This window comes from Ranitomeya imitator, chromosome 4 (assembly GCF_032444005.1).
Source record: "Ranitomeya imitator isolate aRanImi1 chromosome 4, aRanImi1.pri, whole genome shotgun sequence".
Classification (NCBI taxonomy): domain Eukaryota; kingdom Metazoa; phylum Chordata; class Amphibia; order Anura; family Dendrobatidae; genus Ranitomeya; species Ranitomeya imitator.
The window spans coordinates 331,265,388-331,289,976 of NC_091285.1; the positions used below are offsets into that span (position 1 = coordinate 331,265,388).

Consider the following 24,589-nt stretch of genomic DNA (forward strand, 5'->3'; position numbering starts at 1 on the left):
TTGTGGCCAAAATGCTTTATTTTAACCTCATCGGTTCACAGGACTTGTTTTCAAAATGCATTGGGCTTGTTTAGATGTTCTTTTACATACTTCACACACTGAATTTTATGGGGAGGACACAGGAGAGGTTTTCTTCTGATGACTGTTCCATGAAGGCCATATTTGTGCTGGTATCTCTGAACAGTAGGACAATGTATCACAACTCCAGATTCTGCTAAATCTTTCTGAGGGTCTTTTGCAGTCAAGTGAGATTTTGATTTGCCTCTCTAGCAATCCTATGAGCAGCTCTCACTGAAATCTTGCTTGGTCTTCCAGATCTTATTCCTGTTAACTGCCATTTCTTATTTACATTTGGAACTGAGGAAAGGGCAACTTGAAAACACTTTGCTTTCTCCTTATAGCCTTCTCCTGCTTTCTGGGCCTGCATCATTTTCATTTTCAGAGTGCTGGGCTAGAGTGCTTAGATGAACCCATGGCTGCTAAATTTTGGTACAAGGTTAGAGGAGGCTTGGATATTATAAATCTGGGAAAATTGCATCACTTGGCCTTTCCTAACGCTAATAGTGAACAAGCCATAGCCCTAACAGGTTAATTAAGGTCTGAAACCTTGGTCAAAGTTGTCTGAGCGCACAAATCTCCAAGTGTGACCAAACTTTTGCATCAGCCCATTTTCCTTTTTGTAATTTTTAAAATGTAAAACATGACAATATTTTTTGTTGTTGCCTAAAGTACAAATGAAATGTGTCATCTTTAACTTTAGGCCTTTTAAAGGTTATTTCATCTTCAGCTTGCTTAACTGTTCATAATAACAGTCATTTTGACCAGGAGTGTCCAAACATTTACATGTCACTGTACATACACACTCATTTATAAACATGATTTATGCATACTGTGACAGGGTCACTGGTGCTGTATGTGAGGGGAGATACTGTATGTGTCACAAAGATTGTTTTATTCCTTGATGTGAAACCTATATGTTTCTCCAATGCATGCTATGTGCTGAACGGGTTAACCAGCCATTACAAGGGTCAGGTTTTTAGTGAGTAGTTGAGAGATGAGTGGGACTCCTACTCAACATATTTCCACCTCAAGGGTGTGGCCGGGAAGTTAAATGTGCAGCCACTGTTTTTTTTCCTCTGTGTTATGTGTTTGGAGAGGAAGGTCTCCAGATGTGGCTCCAGGAGGAGCTGAAGATATATGGTGGTCTGAGGGGCAAACCCCTAAGAAATAAGGAGTTTGTTGTGATTTATCTTTTTTATTATGATTTTGCCAGAAAGGACATGTTTCTTTTGTTAAACTCTGTAATGGTTTATGCTGACCCATAATAAACCAGCAGGTGACTTACCTAAGAAGTGTTCCTGTGTCTACCTCTGAAAGCAGCTGAGTGAGTCAACCCCTCACAATACTTCCAAACATACTCACAGACACTCTTTTACATACACAGGTATACACAAGAACCTACATACACACAGACCCAAGTATGTATACATACTTTCAAACATGCAGAGCATGAACAAACAGTGGACAGACCAGCCTCAATGGCCAGCTGCACCAGGCAGTCATGTAGGAATCAGTTGCTCTATTTGCTTTGAATTGTTTCTCTTGGAAACCAACTTGATGGAATTCCTGAATCCTGAGTCCACCCCCCAAATTTGCTTAATGTTAAAGGGTGACCTTCCGCAAATAAAGACAATGGCAGCTTTTAGTTTTCTTCATATAGATTATTTTATTATCTCAAAAAATGGCACAGAATAACATTCATTTTTAATAATTCAGACATCAAATTCACATTCAGGATAAACACCACAGCAAATTATTAAATGAATAGTGTGGTATATACAAGTTGAAATTTCTTTTCAAATAGGAACAGGCAAAGATGCTGGATCAATCATCCACCCCTGAGCGACGTTTCGAGTAACCATGCTTTTTTTCAAGCATATTCAGATTATTAGAATCATTTTCAAGCACTCTCAGATTCAGAAAACCTTATATACGCATAATACCCTTACCCTGTAAGCAAAATTCTGTATATGGTTATCATAACTGCTGCTACCAGCCAAAATGTGCAGCAGATGATGTTCTTCTTGTGCATGCTATGGACTCATATTCTAAAGACCATTGAAACAGATTTGGAGGCAAATAATAAATAACCATGAACACATACAGAAGGTTGGTTAATTCACTCAAATTGGTCTATTTTACAAATTCTTTATTTTTTTCTGGCGTGTCAATCTGAATTGCAATCTTAACTTGAAAACTTGTGGGGTAGTAGTTTGGGTTGTGGGGTGGAAGGAGGGAAAGCAATCTCTGAAAGAGTAGAAATTTGGTCTAAATTTTGTTTTATACTTTCGTGCAAAATGAATTGCTTTCATGATCTTGAATGATCATATCCTTGGCTGGGTCTCTTTGAAAAGAAGCTTTGAATCCTTTAAAAACTGGACATATAGGTAGCCTTCTGAAGCACCTAACTTTCTTAACTAGTTTCATTCCACATGGAAAATCATAACTTTTTAGATCTATACATGTGTCACTACTGGTATTTGCCCCTTCCTTCCACTGCACCAATCCTCGCTCTTTTTCTGAACCTGGAAGAAATAACCAAGACATGTTAATTAATGGAATCAAACTACAGCAAGGTAGCTTCAGTATGTTGTCAATGGCATCTAAAGCTGTGTACAGTTACAGTTTTTTTTCAGGCTGTTAAAAAAGATGAGGTTTTCAGCAAAAAACGCTTAGGCAAAGCTCCTTTTATAAGATGTTTTCTATGTGTTTTTTTGTCCAGAAAATGTTTTTGTTAATAATTTATTAACATTTTCTCAATTATTTTGTTAACTTTAAAAAAAAAATTGTTAATGTTTTTTGAGCATTTTCCTACTTTTTTTTAAAATTCCATTCAATCAAGCAATAATGAAAACTCCAATATAGATTTATTAATGCAAAAACACCTAAAAAAAGTTTACAAAATGGTAGCAAAAATTGCCCTGATGTCTTTGTTGCATTTTTTTTCCAGCATGAACGTGGCCTTATAGCGGTAAAATGGCAGCGAGATTGTCAACTAACTTCTTTTTGTAAAACCCAAAGCCAATTAAAAATAATCAAAAGACTGTGGATATAGTAACATAGTAACATAGTAATTAAGGTTGAAGGAAGACTTTAAGTCCATCTAGTTCAACCCATAGCCTAACCTAACATGCCCTAACATGTTGATCCTTAGGAAGGCAAAAACAACCCATGTGGCAAATAGTAAGCTCCACTTTTGGGAAAAAAATTCCTTCCCGACTCCACATACGGCAATTAGACTAGTTCCCTGGATCAACGCCCTATCAAGGAATCTAGTGTATATACCCTGTAACATTATACTTTTCAAGAAAGGTATCCAATCCCCTCTTAAATTTAAGTAATGAATCACTCATTACAACATCATACGGCAGAGAGTTCCATAGTCTCACTGCTCTTACAGTAAAGAACCCGCATCTGTTATTATGCCTAAACCTTCTTTCCTCCAGACGTAGAGGATGCCCCCTTGTCCATGTCGTAGGTCTATGATTAAAAAGTTCATCAGAAAGGTCTTTGTACTGTCCCCTCATATATTTATACATTAAAATAAGATAACCCCTTAGTCTTCGTTTTTCCAAACTAAATAGCCCCAAGTGTAATAACCTATCTTGGTATTGCAGACCCCCCAGTCCTCTAATAACCTTGGTCGCTCTTCTCTGCACCCGCTCTAGTTCAGCTATGTCTTTCTTATACACCAGAGACCAGAACTGTGCAAAGCAGAGGTGTCAAACTGCAATCCTCAAGGGCTGCAAACAGGTAATGTTTTCAGGATTTCCTTGTACTGCACAGGTGATAATTTAATCACCTACACACATAATGATTACAGCACCTTGTGCAAAGCTAAGGAAATCTTGAAAACACGCATGGTTTGCGGCCCTCGAGGAATGCAGTTTGACACCCCTGGTGCACAGTATTCTAAGTGTGGTCGAACTAGTGACTTGCATAGAGGTAAAATTATGTTCTCCTCATGTGCATCTATGCCTCTTTTAATGCATCCCATTATTTTATTTGCCTTTGTAGCAGCTGCCTGACACTGGCCACTGAACATGAGTTTGTCATCCACCCATACTCCCAGGTCTTTTTCATTGATGGTTTTGCCCAGAGATTTAGAATTAAGCGCATAGTTATACATCTTATTACTTCTACCCAAGTGCATGACCTTACATTTATCCCCATTAAAGCTCATTTGCCATTTATCAGCCCAAGCTTCTAGTTTACATAAATCATCCTGTAATATAAAATTGTCCTCCTCTGTATTGATTACCCTGCAGAGTTTAGTGTCATCTGCAAATATTGAAATTCTGCTCTTAATGCCCTCTACAAGGTCATTAATAAATATGTTAAAAAGAAGAGGGCCCAATACTGACCCCTGTGGTACCCCACTGCTAACCGCGACCCAGTCCAAGTGTGCTCCATTAATAACCACCCTTTGTTTCCTAATCTGAGCCAGCTCTTAACCCACTTACACATATTTTCCCCTATCCCCATTATTCTCATTTTATGTATCAACCTTTTGTGTGGCATCGTATCAAAAGCTTTTGAAAAGTCCATATACACTACATTCACTGGGTTCCCTTGGTCCAGTCCGGAACTTACCTCTTCATAGAAGCTAATCAAATTAGTCTGACATGAACGGTCCCTAGTAAACCCGTGCTGATACTGGGTCATGAGGTTATTCCTCTTCAGATACTCCAGTATAGCATCCCTTAGAATGCCCTCCAGTATTTTACCCACAATAGAGGTTAAGCTTACTGGCCTATAATTTCCGAGTTTAGTTTTTGTCCCCTTTTTCAATATTGGCACCACATTTGCTATACGCCAGTCCTGTGGTACAGACCCTGTTATTATGGAGTCTTTAAAGATTAAAAATAATGGTCTATCAATGAGTGTACTTAATTCCTGCAGTACTCGGGGGTGTATCCTATCCGGGCCCGGAGATTTGTCAATTTTAGTGATTTTTAGACGCCGACGTACTTCCTGCTGGGTTATGCAGGTGACATTTAATGGGGAATTTTTATCACTAGTCATTTTGTCTGCCATGGGATTTTCTTGTGTAAATACTGATGAAAAAAAGTCATTTAGCATATTGGCTTTTTCCTCATCCTCATCCACCATTTCACCCAGACTATTTTTATTTATATGGACAAGTCTTTCATACAGTTTCCTCCTCCCTCACACAGAAATACAGCAGGAAAGAGAGCTTACAAGCTACCAAGTGAGGAATCCTAATTAAAATGCAGGAAGTCCTTTTGAAGCCCAGGTGACTGAGAGAGGATGTCTTTTGTGTGAAAGACAGATTTATAGAATGGACAGATAATTAGACAAAAGGTCTTTTCAGAGGGTCGAATAACAATAGTGACATGTGTTTACACATAGATAGAGAAGTGGAAGAAGCCTTTTATCCCCAGGAAATGCATTGTTCCCTTCCAGGGAAATGTTATTCAATTACACTAGAAACAGAGGCACCAGTGAAAAGTTAGGAATATTGGGGTGTGTATGGATCCAATAGTCTTTTTCTTTTGTGGTAGTTGTGGATGAGGTTCTTTATTTTCTCAGATGGTAAAGCTGCCACTCTTCTTGGCAAAAATACTCTAGTTCCTGTAAATTCCTGAGCTGTATAGCATGAACTGTGTGCTTGAGATCTCCCCAGAGTGGCTCAATGATATTGAGGTCAGGAGACTGAGATGGCCACTCCAGAACATTCACTTTGTTCTGCTGTAGCCAATGACAGGTCGACTTAGCCTAGTGTTTTGGATCGTTGTCATTTTGGAACATCCAAGTACGTCCAATACGCAGCTTCCAGGCTGATGATTGCAAATTTGCCTCCAGTATTTGCTGATAACATGCTGCATTCATCTTTCCTTCAACTTTGACCAAGTTTTCAGTGCCTTTGTAGCTTACACATCCACAAAACATCAGCGATCCACCTCCATGCTTTACAGTAGGAATGGCGTTCCTTTCATCATAGGCCTTGTTGATCTCTCTCCAAATGTAACGTTTATGGTTGAGGCAAAAAAGTCCAATTTTGGTCTTATCACTCCAAATTACCTTTCTCCAGAAGTTTTGAGGTTTGTCTCTGTGCTGTTTTGCTTATTGTAGGCAAGATAATTTGTGGCATTTGCACAGTAATGGCTTTCTTCTGGCGACTCGACCATGCAGCCTATTTTTCTTCAAGTGCCTCCTTATTTTGCATCTTGAAACAGCCACACCTCTAGTTTTCAGAGAGTTCCGTAATTCAGCTGATGTTATTTGTAGGTTTTCCTTTGCATCCTGAATAATTTTGCTGGCAGTTGTGGACAAAATTTTTGCTGGTACTCCCAACTGTGGATTTGGTTTTACAGAGCCCCTGATTTTCAATTTGTTAATCACAGTTTAAACACTGCTAACTGGCATTATTGATTCCTAGGATATCTTTTTGTATCCGTTTCCTGCTTCATACAGTTCAACTACCTTTTCCCGTATATCTGCTGACAATTCTTTTGCTTTCCCCATGACTCACAATCCAGAAACGTCAGTGTCTGGATGAAAGATGCAAAAGTCTGTCTGGATCCCAGAAACTCACCCAGCTTTTATGCACACACATTGATTACAAGCAAAAAGGTCACAGGTCAGGCTTATTAGACATACAAACCCATTTGTGTCAACTTCTGTGCATGTTATCAGGCCTAAATCACCAGGGTATGTGAACTTTTTATCAGGGTCATTTGAATGTTTTGGGTTGTCATTATGATTTAAAAAGAAAAAAACACAGTAGTTTGACAATACATGGCGTCACCCAACCACTAAACTTGAGTGGAGAAAAGGTTTTGGTGTTATCATTCATATTCTCTGAAAAAAAGCCAAGAAAGCTAAAATTCTGCCGGGGTATGTAAACCTTTGAGTACAACTGTACCTTGGTTGGATGTAATCAGCTATTCTGTACTTTTTAAATCACCTAACCAACAACTGAAGTGCATAGAAACTGGTACTAAGACTCATCATGTTAATGGAAGCAGAAGTCAAGTGATCAAGGAACCTGGCAACCCTAATAAGGCCCTAAATAGGGATCCTAGTGGCCAATGGATCCAGCAACTACACCTGCTTAAAATATTACTTTACAACAAACCCAATATTGTTGACATTTTCCTCTGAAGTAAGCCCCCCTAAGGCCAAGATGTGGACTATAAGAAAACTTTCTAGTGTCAATGACCTCCTAATGGTTCAAAATATCTACCTAACTCTATGCTATCAAGTGTAGACTGAGCAACCCAGAATGTCAAAGGTCCTCCAGAAACCAGAAAAAATATTTAGTACTTTATTTCAATACAAGTTCAGCATTCTCTTTTTTTTCCTTGTTGTGTCCCTTAGACTACTTTCACACTTCAGTTTTTTGCCGTCAGGCTCAATCCATCGAATTTCTAAAAAAACGTATCCGTTGCAAAATGGGGAAAACTGATGTGATCGATCCGTTTTTTCGACGGATCCGACTAGCTGAACCGAAACCGACTAGCTGATCCAGAGAGAGAGAGAGAAGAGAGAGACCCCAGAATGGAAAATGCATACTTAGTTTAAAAAAGGGGTTCATTATAGCAAACTACGGACGTCAACGGATCTGTCTCTGTCCGTTTTTTCGGCGGACACAAAAAACGTTCCTATGTCCGTTTTCTCCGGCCGCTGGAAAACGAATTTTCGACGGATCTGGCGAAAAACGGATGCAACGTGAGGCTATCCGTCACAATCCGTCGCTAATACAAGTCTATGAGAAAAAAAGGATCCTGCGAACTTTTGCCAGAAACGTTTTTTTTCAAAACTCGCCGGATTGTGCCTGACGGCAAAAAACTGATGTGTGAAAGGGGCCTTCTTAGTTCTCCTAAAAAAATTATTTAAGCCGAAAAGGACAGCTGTAGTTTGATAATTCCATTTTAGAGAATTTATGGTTAGAACATCCTAGCCAAGTATTAACAGCTGACAAAAGTAGAACAGACAAAAAAAGAGAGGTCCAAGCTATTCAATATAAAAATGATCAAACATTCGTTTACAGATTATTGAATTTATCCTCTTCTCTATAATGGCATCAATTCTTCAACTTATATAGATGCTAATAAGATAATATAACCATGAAGATTGTTAGTTGAAACAGGTAAATGCAAAACAGGTTAGTTTTTTGATCAAACAAATTAAGAAAACCAAGTGATAACCATCATCTGTATGATACACCACTTTTTTTCACAAGAGAAAGCAACTCAGTCTGAAAGAGATATAAACCTCATATGGTATTGTTCAAAGCTCAGGTGGTCTTAAGCAATGGTTATTAAAACTTAATTCCCTCAACCATGTACAGTACCTTGCGGATGATTCATCTGTTCTAGAAGGATAATTGGTATATACAGTGCCTTGCGAAAGTATTCGGCTCCCTGGAACTTTTCAACCTTTTCCCACATATCATGCTTCAAACATAAAGATACCAAATGTACATTTTTGGTGAAGAATCAACAACAGGTGGAACACAATTGTGAAGTTGAATGAAATTTATTGGTGGGGCGTGCAATATTATTCGGCCCCTTTAACTTAATACTTTTTTGCGCCACCTTTTGCTGCGATTACAGCTGCGAGTCGCTTGGGGTATGTCTCTATCAGTTTTGTACATCGAGAGACTGAAATTCTTGCCCATTCCTTGGCAAACAGCTCGAGCTCAGTGAGGTTTGATGGAGATCGTTTGTAAACAGCAGTTTTCAGCTCTTTCCACAGATTCTCGATTAGATTGAGGTCTGGACTTTGACTTGGCCATTCTAACATCTGGATACATTTATTTGTGGACCATTCCATTGTAGATTTTCCATTATGTTTGGGATCATTATCTTGTTGGAAGACAAATCTCCGTCCCAGTCTCAGGTCTTTTGCAGACTCAAACAAGTTTTCTCCAAGAATGGTCCTGTATTTGGCTCCATCCATCTTCCCATCAATTTTAACCATCTTCCCTGTCCCTGCTGAAGAAAAGCAGGCCCAAACCATGATGCTGCCACCACCATGTTTGACAGTGGGGATGGTGTGTTCAGGGTGATGAGCTGTGTTGCCTTTACGCCAAACTGATCGTTTTGCATTGTTGCCAAAAAGTTTGATTTTGGTTTCATCTGACCAGAGCACCTTCTTCCACATGTTTAATCTGTCTCCTAGGTATGTTGCAAACTTTAAACAACACTTTTTATGGATATCTTTGAGAAATGGCTTTCTTCTTGCTACTCTTCCATAAAGGCCAGATTTGTGCAGTGTATGACTGATTACTGTCCTATGGACAGACTTGTCCCACCTCAGCTGTAGATCTCTGCAGTTCATCCAGAGGGATGATGGGCCTCTTGGCTGCATCTCTGATCTGTCTTCTCCTTGTTTGAGTTGAAAGTTTAGAGGGACGGCCGGGTCTTGGTAGATTTGCAGTGGTATGATACTCCTTCCATTTCAATATGATCACTTATACAGTGCTCCTTGGGATGTTTAAAGTTTTGGAAATCATTTTGTATCCAAATCCGGCTTTAAACTTCTCCACAGCAGTATCACGGACCTGCCTGTTGTGTTCCTTGGTCTTTATAACGCTCCCTGTGCTTCAAACAGAACCCTGAGTCTATCACAGAGTAGGTGCATTTATACGGAGACTTGATTACACACAGGTGGATTATATTTATCATTATTAGGCATTTAGGACTGAAATGTAGATGTTTATCAACTTAAATGCTCAGCACTTCATCTTATGACACCAGACCAGGAGGAACAACTGGACTTACACTCGCTTTTTTCAGCTTAGCCATGCATTTGTTACAAATCACACTAAAAGGATAACCTGCAACCTAAATGGTCAACCAACTTAAATGCCAACACGTCCAATTTAAGACTTCAGACCTAAAGATTAACTGCACTTACAAGTACTTCATTAGCCTTATCACCACTATCCAACTAGAAGGATAACTGAGACAAAGATCATCTACTAAGTCAAAAGTTGACCAGTCCATACTGAGATTCCAGACACTGGATTTAGAATAGTTTCCCTCTGATTAGCGCAATTATTTTCACCTCCTACCAAAAGGACAAACTGGGACATACTGTAAATGGTAATTGTGGACCAGTTAAATATGCTATGCAAGTAGGAGGGATGGAATGGAAATAATTTGGACTCACTAGCTACCCTCAAGTCAGTATTTAATTAAACCCCCTTCTTGTTTCCAAGTAGAATCAACACAGACTCCTGTATTATCTGGAAGTCATCCTTACCAATATCATCAGTATTGCTAGGAAAAGGTAGTAAAGCTTTTAGGCAGTAGTAAAAAACAGACTTACAAACCACAAGTTGGCTGGCTAACCAGGCAAAAGCCACGGCCCTCAAAGTTGTACATACCACTGAAAGTTATACTCCACTGAAGGCCCCATCAAGTCAAGAAAACTCTAGACCTGAGATAGTAGGCTAATCAACAAGTATGAAGTGGCCGTAAACCCCTCAGGCAGGCCAAATATGAGACATGAGGTGACATGCCAAACAGGAAATATAAGGCCAGACCTCAGGTGGCAGGCCAAACACCAGACATGAGGCGACAGTCCAAAACCAAAGACATGATGCCTGACATGAGGTGGCAGGTCCTAAACACGAGACATGAGTTCCGACATTAGGTAGCAGGCTCAAAACGCAAGAAATGAGGCCTGACATGAGGCGACAGGCCCAAAACACAAGACATGAAGCATAACATAAGGCGACAGGCCCAAAACACAAGATATGAATCCAGATATGAGGCAGCAGGCCCAAAACACAAGACATGAGGCCTAACATAAGGCCAGTGGCCAACCACAACACATGAGGCAATCGAGGAATGCAAGACTGCAAGGTCAAGCGAAGAATACAAGACTGCAAGGATGCAGGTTGAAATGAGGATGGTAAAGCTGCAAGGCCAAAGGTGGAACACAAGACTGCAAGAAAATCAAGGAATGCAAGGCTGCAGGCAAAACAAAAGGTACCCGGGTGCAGCCAGGAAGCAGGCTAAGTGAGAAACATCAGTCTGCAGGCCAAATGAGAAATACCAGGGGACAGGGCATGTGAAAAGCACAAAGCCCCAGGACATGCAAGAAACACAAGGCTTCAGGGCGACCAGGCCCGAGGCCAGACACCAGACCCCAGCCCAGCCAATAAACATGATGCAGTTAGGACTGAAACATTAAATCTAGATTCTCCCACACTGAACTGATATTAACATTTCAGTGGGTCCACCATCCTGCACCTGAGAGAAAAACACAATGGTGCATCCATCAGCTCACCGGGTTGAGAAATTCCTAGAATGAGGGTGCGGTGCATGGAGTCTTCAGGCTGGTTTCCTAAATAAGTGAACCAGCAAAAGTCATAAAACATCACATGTATTGGTAGATTAAAACATGAAAAGGAAAAAATGTAAAAAACTTGATAACGGTCAATGCGTTTCAAGCTACACTAGTTTTTAATCATGACAGATTAAGACAGATTATCATGATTAAGAGCAAGTGTAGCTCGGAACGTGTTGACCGTTATAATGTTTTTTAATTTTTTCCTTTTCATGTTTTAATCTACCAATAAATGTGATATTTTATGATTTTTGCGGTTGCTGGATTTTCCCATTTTTTTCACGGTTCTCTATCCTGAACTTGCTTGGCTTCTTCTCCACTGAATAGGTAAGGGGTACAATCCCTTTGCAGGTTCAATATTGCATACCACACTTTTCAGCTACTTAGACTATGGATTAGAGTGATGATCTACACTTCAACTTCCCCCTTACCTTTTTTTTACCTTTTTACCTTTTCATTGTTATATGGCTTGTCTATTAAATATGATGGGATTGCCATAGTTGGTGCTCTTTCCTCGGTTGCTTATCTTTTAACTTTTGTATTAACGTCCTTTGCATGATTTTTTGTATTAATTTAAATTAAAAATACTTTGAACTTGTACTTGCAAACTCCTTTTCCACCAGTCTTTTATTGCTTGTATGGAATGAGTCCCTCAGGTGTGTGGCTCTGATGCACCCACTCTGGTGTTCTCAACCACAATGAAGGAGGAAGTGGGTGTTACCTTTTTATTTTGTGCGCTTGGCTTCTTGTGCAGTGATAGTTTTATTCTTCCTGCAGCTGTTTGCTTTCAGTCATCAGGGCAGAACAAGGGCTATTGACTGCATGTTGCAATATGTGTGTGCACAGTAGGCTGATAAGGAAAAGTCCAACATGTGATTACAGCTGCGTCCATCACCGCTCCATTAATGATGTGAGCAGCTGCAAGGAGAATAACATTTCATTTTCTCCCTGTAAGGCATCCCAACATGAATCTAATGCTATTTACATGCAGAATAACCCCATATCTGTAGGTGAATAGCATTTCTGGACATGATAGCTTCCCCTTAAATCTATTGAGACAGAAGGTATTCTACACTATACTAAGCATATTGGGGACATACTCTCAAGAGATGTGAGATTGATGAAATTTATTGAAATTTGCTGGTTTGGAACACATTCTTATTTTTCAAAATAGAAGTGATAGACATAAAATACAATGCTCAAAAATAAATAAATAAAGGGAACACTTAAATAATACACTGTAACACCTCTGTGAAATCTACCTGTCCAGTTGTGAAACAACACTGATTTTGAATAAATTTTTCCTGCAGCTGTGCAAATGGAGCAGACAAGACACAGAAATGATAGGCAATTAGCAGGACAATCCCTATAAAGGAGTGGTTGTGCAAGGGGCGACCACAGACCATTTCTCTGTTCTCATCCTTTTTGACTTTTGTTTTGGTCACTTTTGCATTTTGTCATTGCTCTCACCCCTAGAGGTACAGTAACATGAGGTGGTGTCTACCGTGCAACCCACAGAATTTGCTCAGGTACTGCATCTCATCAAGGATAGCACATAGCTGTGTCTGTCAGCACAGTCTCCAGAGTACGGTGCAGATACCAGGAGAAAGGTAGTACACCAGGAGACCTGGAGGGGGCTGTAGGAGGGCAACAACCCAGCAGCAGGACCACTACCTCCTCCTTTGTGCAGAGATCAAAAGGAGGAGCAAATCCAGAGCCCTGCAAAATTATCTCAAGCAGGCCAATAGCATCCGTGTGTCTCCTCAAACTGTCAGAAACAGACTCCATGAGGGTGTATAAGGTCCTGAAGTCCAAAAGTGGGTGTTGTGCTTACAGTCCAACACCATGCAGGGTAATTAGCATTTGCCAGACAACATTAAGATTGGCAGATTCAACACTGGTGCCTTGTGCTCTTCATGGATTGGAGCAGGTTTACGAGCACATGTGACAGACGTGACAGAGTCTGGAGATGCCGTGGAGAACGTTCTGCTGCCTGCAGCAAAATCCAGCATGACCGGTTTGGCAATGGGTCCGTAATAGTGTGGGGAGGCATCTCTTTGGAATGCTGCACAGCCCTCAGTGTGCTAGCCAGATGTACCCTGATTGCCATCAGGTATGAGATGAGATCCTCAGTTGAAGTGTGTCAGCAGTTCCTGAATGATGAAGGCATTGATGCTATGGACTGGCCCGCCCATTACCCAGACCTGAATTCAATCGAGCACATCTGGGACATCATGTATCATTCCATTCAACAACACCACATTGCACCACAAACTGCCAAGAAGTTGACTCATGCTTTAATCCAAGTCTGGAAGGAGATCCCTCAGGAGAACATCCGCCACCTCATCAGGAGCATGCTCAGGCATTGCAGAGAGGTCATACAGGCACGTGGAGGCCACACACCCTACTGAGCATTATTTCTTGTCTTGAGGCATTTCCACTGCAATTGGATAAGCCTGTAATTTGATTTTCCACTTTGATTTTGAGTATCATTCCAAAAACAGACCTCCATGGGATATTAATTTTGATTTACTTTGAACATTTTTATGTTTTATTGTTCTCAATGTAATCCACTAAGTAATGAATAAAGATTTGCAACTGGAATATTTCACTCAGTGATATCTAGGATGTGGTATTTTAGTGTTCCCTTTATTTTTTTGAGCAGTGTACTTTCACAACATGGATTATTATAGCTAATGCTCTAAGCTCATTGTGTTTAATTTTAAAAAAATGAATTGAATGGCTTTTATGATATATGGTTTTAACTGTTGTAATGGAAATCTTTGATCTACTATATATACAGTATCATTAGTGTTTAATATATGTCCTGTTTTTATATTTTATTGCTTGGATAAGAGAAAAGTGTATAAGACATGCCTTGGCTTCATGATGGGTCGAGCCATGCAAAGTGCAATAGAGAGCATGAAATGACCGTTCCTGTGTGTCCTGCAATATCTCTTGGCCTTTTAATTTTTTATTATATTCTAGTTTTGTGTTATCTGCATTAAGATAAACTCTGCTATATCTGTAAAGCATTTGGACACTCCTTTTCATTAGATTGGTCACAGATTTGCGGCAATTTAACATAGAGGAAGCATTATTAGTGTGGTGAAGCTTTGAGGAATAACAATGTTGAGGTACAGATGAGTGTAAGGCGGCCAGGGTAGTAGTCATGGCAATGGGCTGCAGTGTTCCCACACCCTGGCGCCCCACAGATGAAATACAATGTCTCTTCTGCTGCATGTGCAGCGTGCGCAGCAGAACACTCACATCAGTTGCTGAAGTCCCCTTGTTCTCTGTCACTCCGGCTTCAGATCCACAGATCCCAAAAATCACTCCGGACTCCATGTTCATGCTCAACAGTACAACTTTACTTAAAAGAGGGTTTTCGTCACTGATGGCATACAATTCCTTTGCAGCGTCAATCCTGAGGCTTTCTCTGACAATCTCTGTTCTTCCTGTCGATCAGCTCTGGCCCCCTTGACAATCCCTGTCCAACCAGGCAATTGCTGGCTCTTCTTGCCATCTCTATCTCTCTCCCGGACAATCCCTGTCCTGTCTGCGACTCCCATCCCTCTAGGTCTACCAGCTTCCTCCAATTCCCTTCATCCGGACTAACTAGGAGACAGTAGAAGGTTCGCCATCTCAGCTGTGCCTAATTCCGGCCTTAGGCCCTGGATCCTCTTGGGGTTGGTTACTGTTAAAGGTGGTGAACGCTAGCACGTTCCTCAGCCTGGGGCCCCTTCCTGGCATAGCAACTCTATCCCCATGGCTGGAAGACTATCACTGTTCACTGCTATATCCTGACTGAGCTAAGCCAGGAAGTATCTCATTATATCCTCAATGCTCTGCACTGCACTATAACTCATCCCCACTGGAAAACCCCTATGCTGTCTATTCCTAAACTAATATGGCTATTCCCTATCTATAATGTGCCCCACTAATCTAACCCCACTATTACCCTATGCTACTGTCTATCCTATCCCTACTTCTATACATAACACACATCAAATACATCACATTACAGTACATAAACAATACAGCAACAATACATTAACATTAGTAAATGTCAAGATGCTGCACATGATACATGTGTACAGTGTCCACAGGTTGGGGAAGACACCTGATGGACTCTGCCTCCTCCTTACATAAGTTCACCCCTAACTTTCCACAAAAGGTCACCTTTTTTTTTTTACACTTGATAAAGATGCCAGTGCGGCATTGAAATGTACAGTGAATAAGAAAGAACCTACTTAGATTATAGCAGCAAGGGACTTCTTTCCAGCAATTTCCAGCCAATTTTTAATAGTGTTTTTATCCTGTTTTGGTAAATTCCATCTGGCGAATCTTTCCCCAAGCCACAGGGAAGCAGCAGCTGGCTACCTGAACCTCTATAGTGGTTGTGTCCTCACACAACCACCCAAGGTGAGCAAACCTATTGTTTTTACTGTGTCCTATATTAGAGTTTTACCCTATTGTGAGCTTCTCTCTTCCCAGTCACTGTTTCTTCAAGAAGTGAAGTACAGCATTTTTCGAAACCCAGTCTTTATTAATTCCTCTCATAATGTTTAGTCAGGGTTGTTTGTAAGATTTATCCACATTCACACATTCAGTATTTGATCAGTATTTGTAAGTGGAATAATCAGAGGAAAAGTATAATAGAAACATCTGCATCACTTCTGTATTTTTCATCCACTCACGATTTTGGCTTACAAATACTTATGCAATACTTATTTCAGGCGTGAATAAATACACTTCTCAAAAAAATAAAGGGAACACTAAAATCCCACATCCTAGATATCACTGAATGAAATATTCCAGTTGTAAATCTTTGTTCATTACATACTGGAATGTGTTGAGAACAATAAAACTTAAAAATTATCAACATAAATCACAACTAATATCCCACGGAGGTCTGGAGTTGGAATGATGCTCAAAATCAAAGTGGAAAATGAAGTTACAGGCTGATCCAACTTCAGTGGAAATGCCTGAAGACAAAGAAATGATGCTCAGTAGTGTGTGTGGCCTCCACATCCCTGAATGACCTCCATACAATGCCTGGGCATGCTCCTGATGAGGTGGCAGATGTTCTCCTGAGAGATCTCCTCCCAGACTTAAAGCATCCACCAACTCCTGGACAGTCTGTGGTGCAACGTGACTTTGGTGGATGGTGTGAGACATGGTGTCCCAGATGTATTCTATCGACTTCAGGTCTGAGGAACGGGCGGGCCAGTCCATAGCTTCAATGCCTTCATCTTGCAGGAACTGCTGACACACTCCAGCCACATGAGGTCTGGCATTGTCCTGCATTAGGAGGAACCCAGGGCCAACCGAACCATTATTTGGTCTCACAAGGGGTCCGAGGATCTCATCTCGGTACCTAATGGCAGTCAGGCTACCTCTGGTGAGCACATGGAGGGATGTGCGGCCCTCCAAAGAAATGCCACCCCACACCATTACTGATCCACTGCCAAACCGGTCAGGCTGAAGGATGTTGCAGGCAGCAGATCGCTCTCCACGGCATCTCCAGACTCTATCACGTCTGTCACATGTGCTTAGTGTGAGCCTGCTTTCATCTGTGAAGAGCACAGGGCATCAGTGGAGAATTTGCTAATCCTGGGGTTCTGTGGCAAATGCCAAGCATCCTGCACAGTGTTGGGCTGTGAGCACAACTCCATCTGTCGACGTCGGGCACTCAGACCATCCTCATGGAGTCGGTGTCTAACCGTTTGTGCAGACACATGCACATTTGTGGCCTGCTGGAGGTCACTTTCCGGGGCTCTGGCAGTGCTCCTCCTGTTCCTCCTTGCACAAAGGCTGAGGCAGCAGCCCTGCTGCTGGGTTGTTGCCCTCCTACAGCCCCTTCCACATCTTCTGTTGTACTGGCCTGTCTCCTGGTAGCGCCTCCAGCCTCTTGACACTACGCTGACAGACACAGCAAACCTTCTTGCAACAGCTCGCATTGATGTGCCATCCTGGATGAGTTGCACTACCGGAGCCACTTGTGTGGGTTGTAGAGTTCGTCTCATGCTACCACGAGTGTGAAAGCACAACCAACATTCAACAGTGACCAAAACATCAGCCAGAAAGCATTGGTACTGAGATGTGGTCTGTGGTCCCCACCTGCAGAACCACTCCTTTATTGAGTATGTCTTGATAATTGCCAATAATTTCCATCTGTTGTCTATTCCATTTGCACAACAGCATGTGAAATTGATTGTCAAACAGTGGTGCTTCCTAAGTGGACAGTTTGATTTCACAGAAGTTTGATTTACTTGGGTTATATTCTGTTGTTTAAGTGTTCCCTTTATTTTTTTTGAACAGTGTAAAATTCATGAACATGTCAATGTTTCACGCTTCATACTTTACTAGTATATATTACCTGGTATGGTATTGTCCAGGAAAAAAGCTATGCATCCTCCAACAAACATTTCAGTTGTTAGTAGCACAGTCAGTATCTGATCTAACTCTGGTAAACCTGTAAAAATCCAATCATAAGTGTTACAGAATGTGTTCAGTCCCAGTCATTGAAGTTCATTGTACTATATATTTTATATTTCATTAAGCAAACCAGATTTTAGTTTAATATCAGATTGTATTGGGTTTAGGTACAATTCCAAATTTATACTGGATTCAAGCTGGAATCCCAAACAAGAATTATTTAACCCCTACACAACATTTGATGTAACTGTATGTCATGATAGGGGTTTCTGACATATGACGTACAGTTATGTCATGGCTATCATGTGGGCACATAAGCTGTGCTCGTACAATTGCCGCCAGGAACTCGGCTTAAAGTGTCCCCGTCAGCAGGATTGTGCTGACTAACATACAGACAGTATCAAAGAAAATGGTAAGGCCGCACCCTATAATTACATCGTCTCTATGGACATCAGGGTGCACGTCCTCACCAGGGGGTCCATCCCAGATAAAGGTCCAGATCCAAATTGAAGAAAGGGACAGCACCACACCAGGGAGTGAAAAAGCAGCTCACATTTTATTCTGCCTCCTGCCGCAGGAGGCAGAATAAAATGTGAGCTGCTTTTTCACTTCCTGGTGTGGTGCTGTCCCTTTCTTCAATTTGGATCTTAACATACAGACAGTGTCAGGTTGGCGTCATTATACTGATTAAAATGATACCTTGGTTGATGAAATCGTCTTGTGGTTTTTGTTTAATCTTTATTTTCAGTTTTCAGTTAATGAGATTCTGGCACTCCGGGGTAGCCTGTGGGGGGTCTTTATGTGGTGCTCTGCTAACATATTCATCCCTATAGCTTATGACAGGTCACTGATCCCTTAGTGACCTGCCTCCTATTTTATATACTGCATGTCTTATTGTTTAAAAAAAAAAAATCTACATTCATCATTCATCATGCAGTTGCCGGCACTTGTGCTGTAGCATGATCGGATCTATAATATCCATATATTCATTTTATTTAGTGATATAAATTTGTTGAGAAAAAAAACTAATTTCTTCCTCAAAATGGCACCATTTTGTTAAAGGAAAGAAAAATTGTTTCCACTAAGATGGAGCTAGCTGCACTGTCGAACCACAGCTTTGTGCATCTCTGAAAAGAAGGACTACAACAAAACCAGAGCACATGTTTTGAAGAGAAGAAAGGGGCTATTAGCACTAAACAGTGGTAAGAGACCCAAAGCCTACAAACAAGGCAACCCACACCGTACTTATGATAAAGGCAAGGAGAAAAAAGGAGTATAACGGGTATATAAATTTATTAAATATACAAAGTGATAATAAACACATATCAAAAGTACAGCAATAGTATGCTACAAAGACATAGATAAAAGTGCATAAGGATGGTTAAGGGAATCAGGTGTCCACCGGTGTGCAGTGCCCAAGAAGTAGACCAGTCTGATATAATCAGCTAACTGGTAGTGAACATAGCCGCAAGCAGCAGCCGTAGTAGTAAATGCAATAAGGTGACACAAAGTCTCCTGTAGTAGGCATATATAATGCGAAGCTTACCGCAGGTATAGAGGGCAGGGGAGCACACCGGACTGGAACCAGGATCAAGACAAAGACCCCCGACGCGCGTTTCGCTCTTGTTATTACCGCTTTCTCAAAGGTATCATTTAAATGTTTAATTGCAGCCATATGGTAATTTCAAAAAAGGTTAATTTTTTCACATTAATGTACACTCTTCACTCCATCTTGACTGAAAAAACCCCCAGAAATGTAGACATTTTTGCAAATTTAATAAAAAAACCTGAAATATCACATTGTCATAAGTATTCAGACAATTTGCTCAGACATTTATATCTAACCCCTTAACCCCCAAGGGTTGTTTGCACGTTAATGACCAGACCAATTCTTACAATTCTGACCACTGTCCATTTATGAGGTTGTAACTCTGAAACGCTTCCATGGATCCCGGTGATTCTGCCACTGTTTTCTCGTGACATATTGTACTTCACGTGAGTGGTAAAAATGTATTTGATATGACTTGCTTTTTTGTGAAAAAAACAGAAATTTGGCAAAAATGTTGAAAATTTCGCAATTTTCCAACTTTTAATTTTCATTCCCTTAAATCACACAGATATATCACACAAAATACTTAAGTAACATTTCATTTCCCACATGCCTACTGTATATCAGCACAATTTTGGAACCATATGTTTTTTGTTAGGGAGTTATAAGGGATAAAACTTGACCAGCGATTTCTCATTTTTACAACACCATTTTTATAAGGACAACATCACATTTGAAATCACTTTGAGTGGTCTATGAGATTGAAAATACCCAAAAGTGACACCATTCTAAAAACTGCACCCCTCAAGGTGCTCAAAACCACATTCAAGAAGCTTATTAACCCTTTAGGTGCTTCACAGGAATTTTTGGAATGTTTAAAAAAAAAAAGAACATTAACTTTTTTTCACAAAATATTTATTCAGATCCAATTTGTTTTATTTTACCAAGGATAACAGGAGAAATTGGATCCCAAAAGTTGTTGTACAATTTGTCCTGAGTATGCCGATACCCCATATGTGGGGGTAAACCACTGTTTGGGGGCATGGCAGAGCTCGGAAGGGAAGGAGTGCCTTTTGACTTTTCAATACAAAATTGGCTGGAATTGAGATCCGACACCATTTTGCGTTTGGATAGCCCCTGATGTGCCTAAACAGTGGAAAGCCCCCACAAGTGACACCATTTTGGAATGTATACCCCCTAAGGAACTTATCTAGATGTGTGGTGAGCACTTTGAACTACCAAGTGCTTCACAGAAATTTATAAAGTAGAGCCATAAAAATAAAAAAATCATTTTTTTTCACAAAAATTTTTTTTCGACCCCAATTTTTTATTTTCCCAAGAGTAACAGGAGAAATTGGATCCCAAAAGTTGTTGTGCAATTTGTCCTAAGTACGCTGATACCCCATATGTGGGGGGAAACCACCATTTGGGCACAGTGCAGAGCTCGGAAAGGAAGGAGCACTGTTTTGGAAAGAAGACTTCATGGAATGGTCTGTGGGCGTGACATTGCGTTTGCAGAGCCCCTCATGTACCTAAACAGTAGAAACCCACGACAAGTAACCACATATTGGAAACTAGACCCCCAAGGAACTTATCTAGATATGCTGTGAGATCTTTGAACCCCCAAATGTTTCACTAAAGTTTATAACGCAGAGGCGTGAAAATAAAAAATCATTTTTTTCCACAAAAATGATTTTTTATCCCCCAATTTTGTATTTTTCCAAGGGTAACAGGATTTATTGGATAATAAAAGTTGTTGTCCAATTTGTCCTGAGTACGCTGATACCCCATATGTGGGGGTAAATCACTGTTTGGGCGCACGGCAGAGCTTGGAAGGGAAAGAGCACCGTTTTACTTTTTCAACGCAGAAATGGCTGGTATTGAGATGCCATGTCGCGATTGGAGAGCCCCTGATGTGCCTAAACAGAGGAAACCCCCCAATTCTAACTCCAACCCTAACTCCAACACACCCCTAACCCTAATCCCAACCCTAACCATAGCCACACCCCTAACCCGAACACACCCCTAACCCTAATCCCAACCCTAACCACACCCCTAACCCTAATCCCAACCCTAACCACAATCCTAACCCCAACACACCCATAACCCCAACACACCCCTAACCCTAATCCCAACCCTAACCATAGCCACACCCCTAACCCAAACACACCCCTAACCCTAATCCCAACCCTAACCGCACCCCTAACCCTAATCCCAACCCTAACCACAATCCTAACCCCAACACACCCATAACCCCAACACACCCCTAACCCTAATCCCAACCCTAACCATAACGCTAACCACACCCATAACCCTGATACACCTCAACCCTAATCCCAACCCTAACCCCAATCCCAACCGTAAACGTAATCCAAACCGTAACTGCAACTCTAGCCCCAACCCTAACTTTAGCCCCAACCCTAACCCTAACTTTACCCCCAACCCTAACCCTAACTTTAGCCCTAACCCTAATGGGAAAATGGAAATAAATAATTTTATTTTATTATTTTTCCCTAATTAAGGGGGTGATAAAGGGGGATTTGATTTACTATTTAAAGCGGGTTTTTATGTTTGGCAGCTGTCACACGCTAAAAGACACTAAAAGATGCTTTTTGTTGCAAAAAAGAGTTTTTGCATCACCACATTTTGAGAGCTATAATTTTTCCATATTTTGGCCCACAGAGTCATGTGAGGTCTTGTTTTTTGCTGGACAAGTTGACATTTTTATTGGTACCATTTTCAGGCACATGACTTTTTTGATCGCTTTTTATTATGATTTTTGGGAGGCAGAATGAACAAAAACCAGCAATTCATGAATTTCTTTTGGGTGGGGTAAAATTGTGGTAAAATTGATAAGGCAGTTTTATTCTTTGGGTTAGTACGATTACAGCGATACCTCATTTATATAATTTTTTAAATGTTTTGGTGCTTTTATACAATAAAAACTATTTTATATAAAAAATAATTGTTTTTGCATCGCTTTATTCTGAGAACTATAACTTTTTTAATTGTTCGCTGATGATGCTGTATGGTGGCTCGTTTTTTTGCGGGAGAAGACGATGTTTTCAGTGGTACCCTGTTTATTTATATCCGTCTTTTTGATCGCGTGTTATTCCACTTTTTGTTTGGCGGTATGATGATAAAACATTGTGTTTTGCCTCATTTTTTTTTACGGTGTTCACTAAAGGGGTTAACTCGTGGGACAGTTTTATAGGTTGGGTCGTTATAAATGCAGAGATGCTAAATATGTGTACTTTTATTGTTTTTTTACACAAAGAAATGTATTTATTGGAACAATATTTCTTTCTTTATTTTTCTTTATTTAGGAATTTTTTAAAATATAATTTTACCCATATTAACTTTTTTTTTTAAACTTTTTTACTTTGTCCCAGGGTGGGACATCACTATATAGTGTCAGATTGCTGATTTGACACTTTGCACAGCACTATGTCAGATCAGCGACCTGACAGGCAGTGAAGGAGGCTTGCCGGCGCCTGCTCTCAGAAGGCACTGAAAAGCCACCTCCCTGCAGGACCCCGCGGTCATCTTGGATCCAGGGGCCTGCAGGGAGGAGGCCCTCGGAACAACACCATCACATCGCATTGTTCTGAAGGTCTCAGGGAAGCACGCTGGGAGCCCCCTCCCTGCGTGATGCTTCCCTATGCCACCAGAATGCTGTGATCTTGTTTGATTGGAGTGTTTTGGGGGTTAAAGTGTTGGGAGCGGTCCATGACCACTCCTGGCACATAGTGCCAGGAGTCAACTGTGAGAATCAGCTGACACCTGGCCGCGATCGGCGGCGCTTCCCCCGTGAGCGTGGCTGATCGCGCGGGATGCACTATTCCGTCCAGGGAATTAAGTCCCAGGTCACATGGACGGAATAGTACGTCCAATGCCAGAAAGGGGTTAAGTCACATGCTGTCCATTTCCTTGTGATCTGTCTTAAGGTGGTTCTGCTCCTTAATTGGAGTCCAGCTGTGTTTAATTAAACTGATAGGACTTGATTTGGAAAGAAAAACAGGAAAATAACCCTTTGTTATTCAACGGGTGTAGGACCCGTTGAAGTGATGAGGCACGAAACGGCCGTTGTCCGCTTTGTTCACATCCCTCCCTGCATATTTTGGAAAAATGTCCGAATAAAAATTGTGACCACCAAACACGGGTAAGTGCACTTTTTTTTGGCCTTTTCTCTTGGACTTTCTTGATTTGGAAAGGCACACACCTGCCTATATAAGACCTCACAGCTCACAGTGCATGTCAGACCAAATGAGAATCATGAGGTCAAAGGCCATGGAGCTCAGAGACAGAATTGTGGTAAGGTACAGATCTGGCCAAGCTTACAACAGAATTTCTGGAGTACTCAAGGTTCCTAAGAGCACAGTGGCCTCCATAATACTTAAATGGAAGAAGTTTGGGACCACCAGAAGTCTTCCTAGACCTGGCTGTCCAGCCAAACTGAGTAATCGTGGGAGAAGAGCCTTGGTGAGAAAGGTAAAGAAGAACCCCAAGAGAGTAGGGAAATGGGTGAAAGTTCCACAAAGTCAACTATCACTGCAGCCTTCCACCAGTCAGGCCTTTATGGCAGAGTGGCCCAACGGAAACCTCTCCTCAGTGCACGACATATGAAAGTCTGCATAGAGTTTGCTGAAAAACACATGAAGGTCTCCCAGACTATGGGAAATAAGATTCTCCAGTCTGATGAGAAGAAGATAGCCCTTTTAGATATAATTCTAAGCGGTATATGTGGAGAAAACCAGGCGCTGCTCATCACCTGCCCAATCCAATCCCAACAGTGAAACATGGTGGTGGCAGCATCATGCTATGGAGGTGTTTTTAATCTGCATGAACAGGATGACTGGTTGTCATTGAAGAAAACATGAATGCGGCCAAGTACAGAGATATCCTGGATAAAAATCTCTTCCAGAGTGCTCTGGACCTCAGACTTGACAAGACAATAACCCTAAGCACACAGCTAAAATAGCAAAGGAGTGGCTTCAGAACAACTCTGTGACTATTCTTGACTGGTCCAGCCAGAGCCCTGACCTAAACCCAATTGAGCATCTCTGGAGTGACCTGAAAATGTCTGTCCACCGACGTTAACCATCCAACCTGATGGAACTGGAGAGGATAAGCAAGAAAGAATGGCAGAGGATCCCCAAATCCAGGTGTGAAAATCTTGTTGCAAAGGGTCTGAATACTTATGACCATGTG

At 41.1% G+C, this 24,589-nt stretch overlaps 1 protein-coding gene across 1 annotated transcript in view; it reads right to left on the reverse strand.

The window, feature by feature from the left end:
- Nucleotides 1–1,713: 1,713 nt before the first annotated feature.
- The window catches only part of SLC23A1 (solute carrier family 23 member 1), a 334,606-nt gene continuing 311,730 nt past the window's right edge, over nt 1,714–24,589 (reverse strand). Inside the window, exons 14-15 of the mRNA XM_069764941.1 lie at nt 17,771–17,866; nt 1,714–2,585 (exon numbers count right to left, since the gene is read on the reverse strand). Of these exons, the coding sequence (XP_069621042.1) occupies nt 2,341–2,585; nt 17,771–17,866 (341 nt within the window). The 3' untranslated portion in view covers nt 1,714–2,340. The remainder of the gene's footprint in view (nt 2,586–17,770; nt 17,867–24,589) is intronic.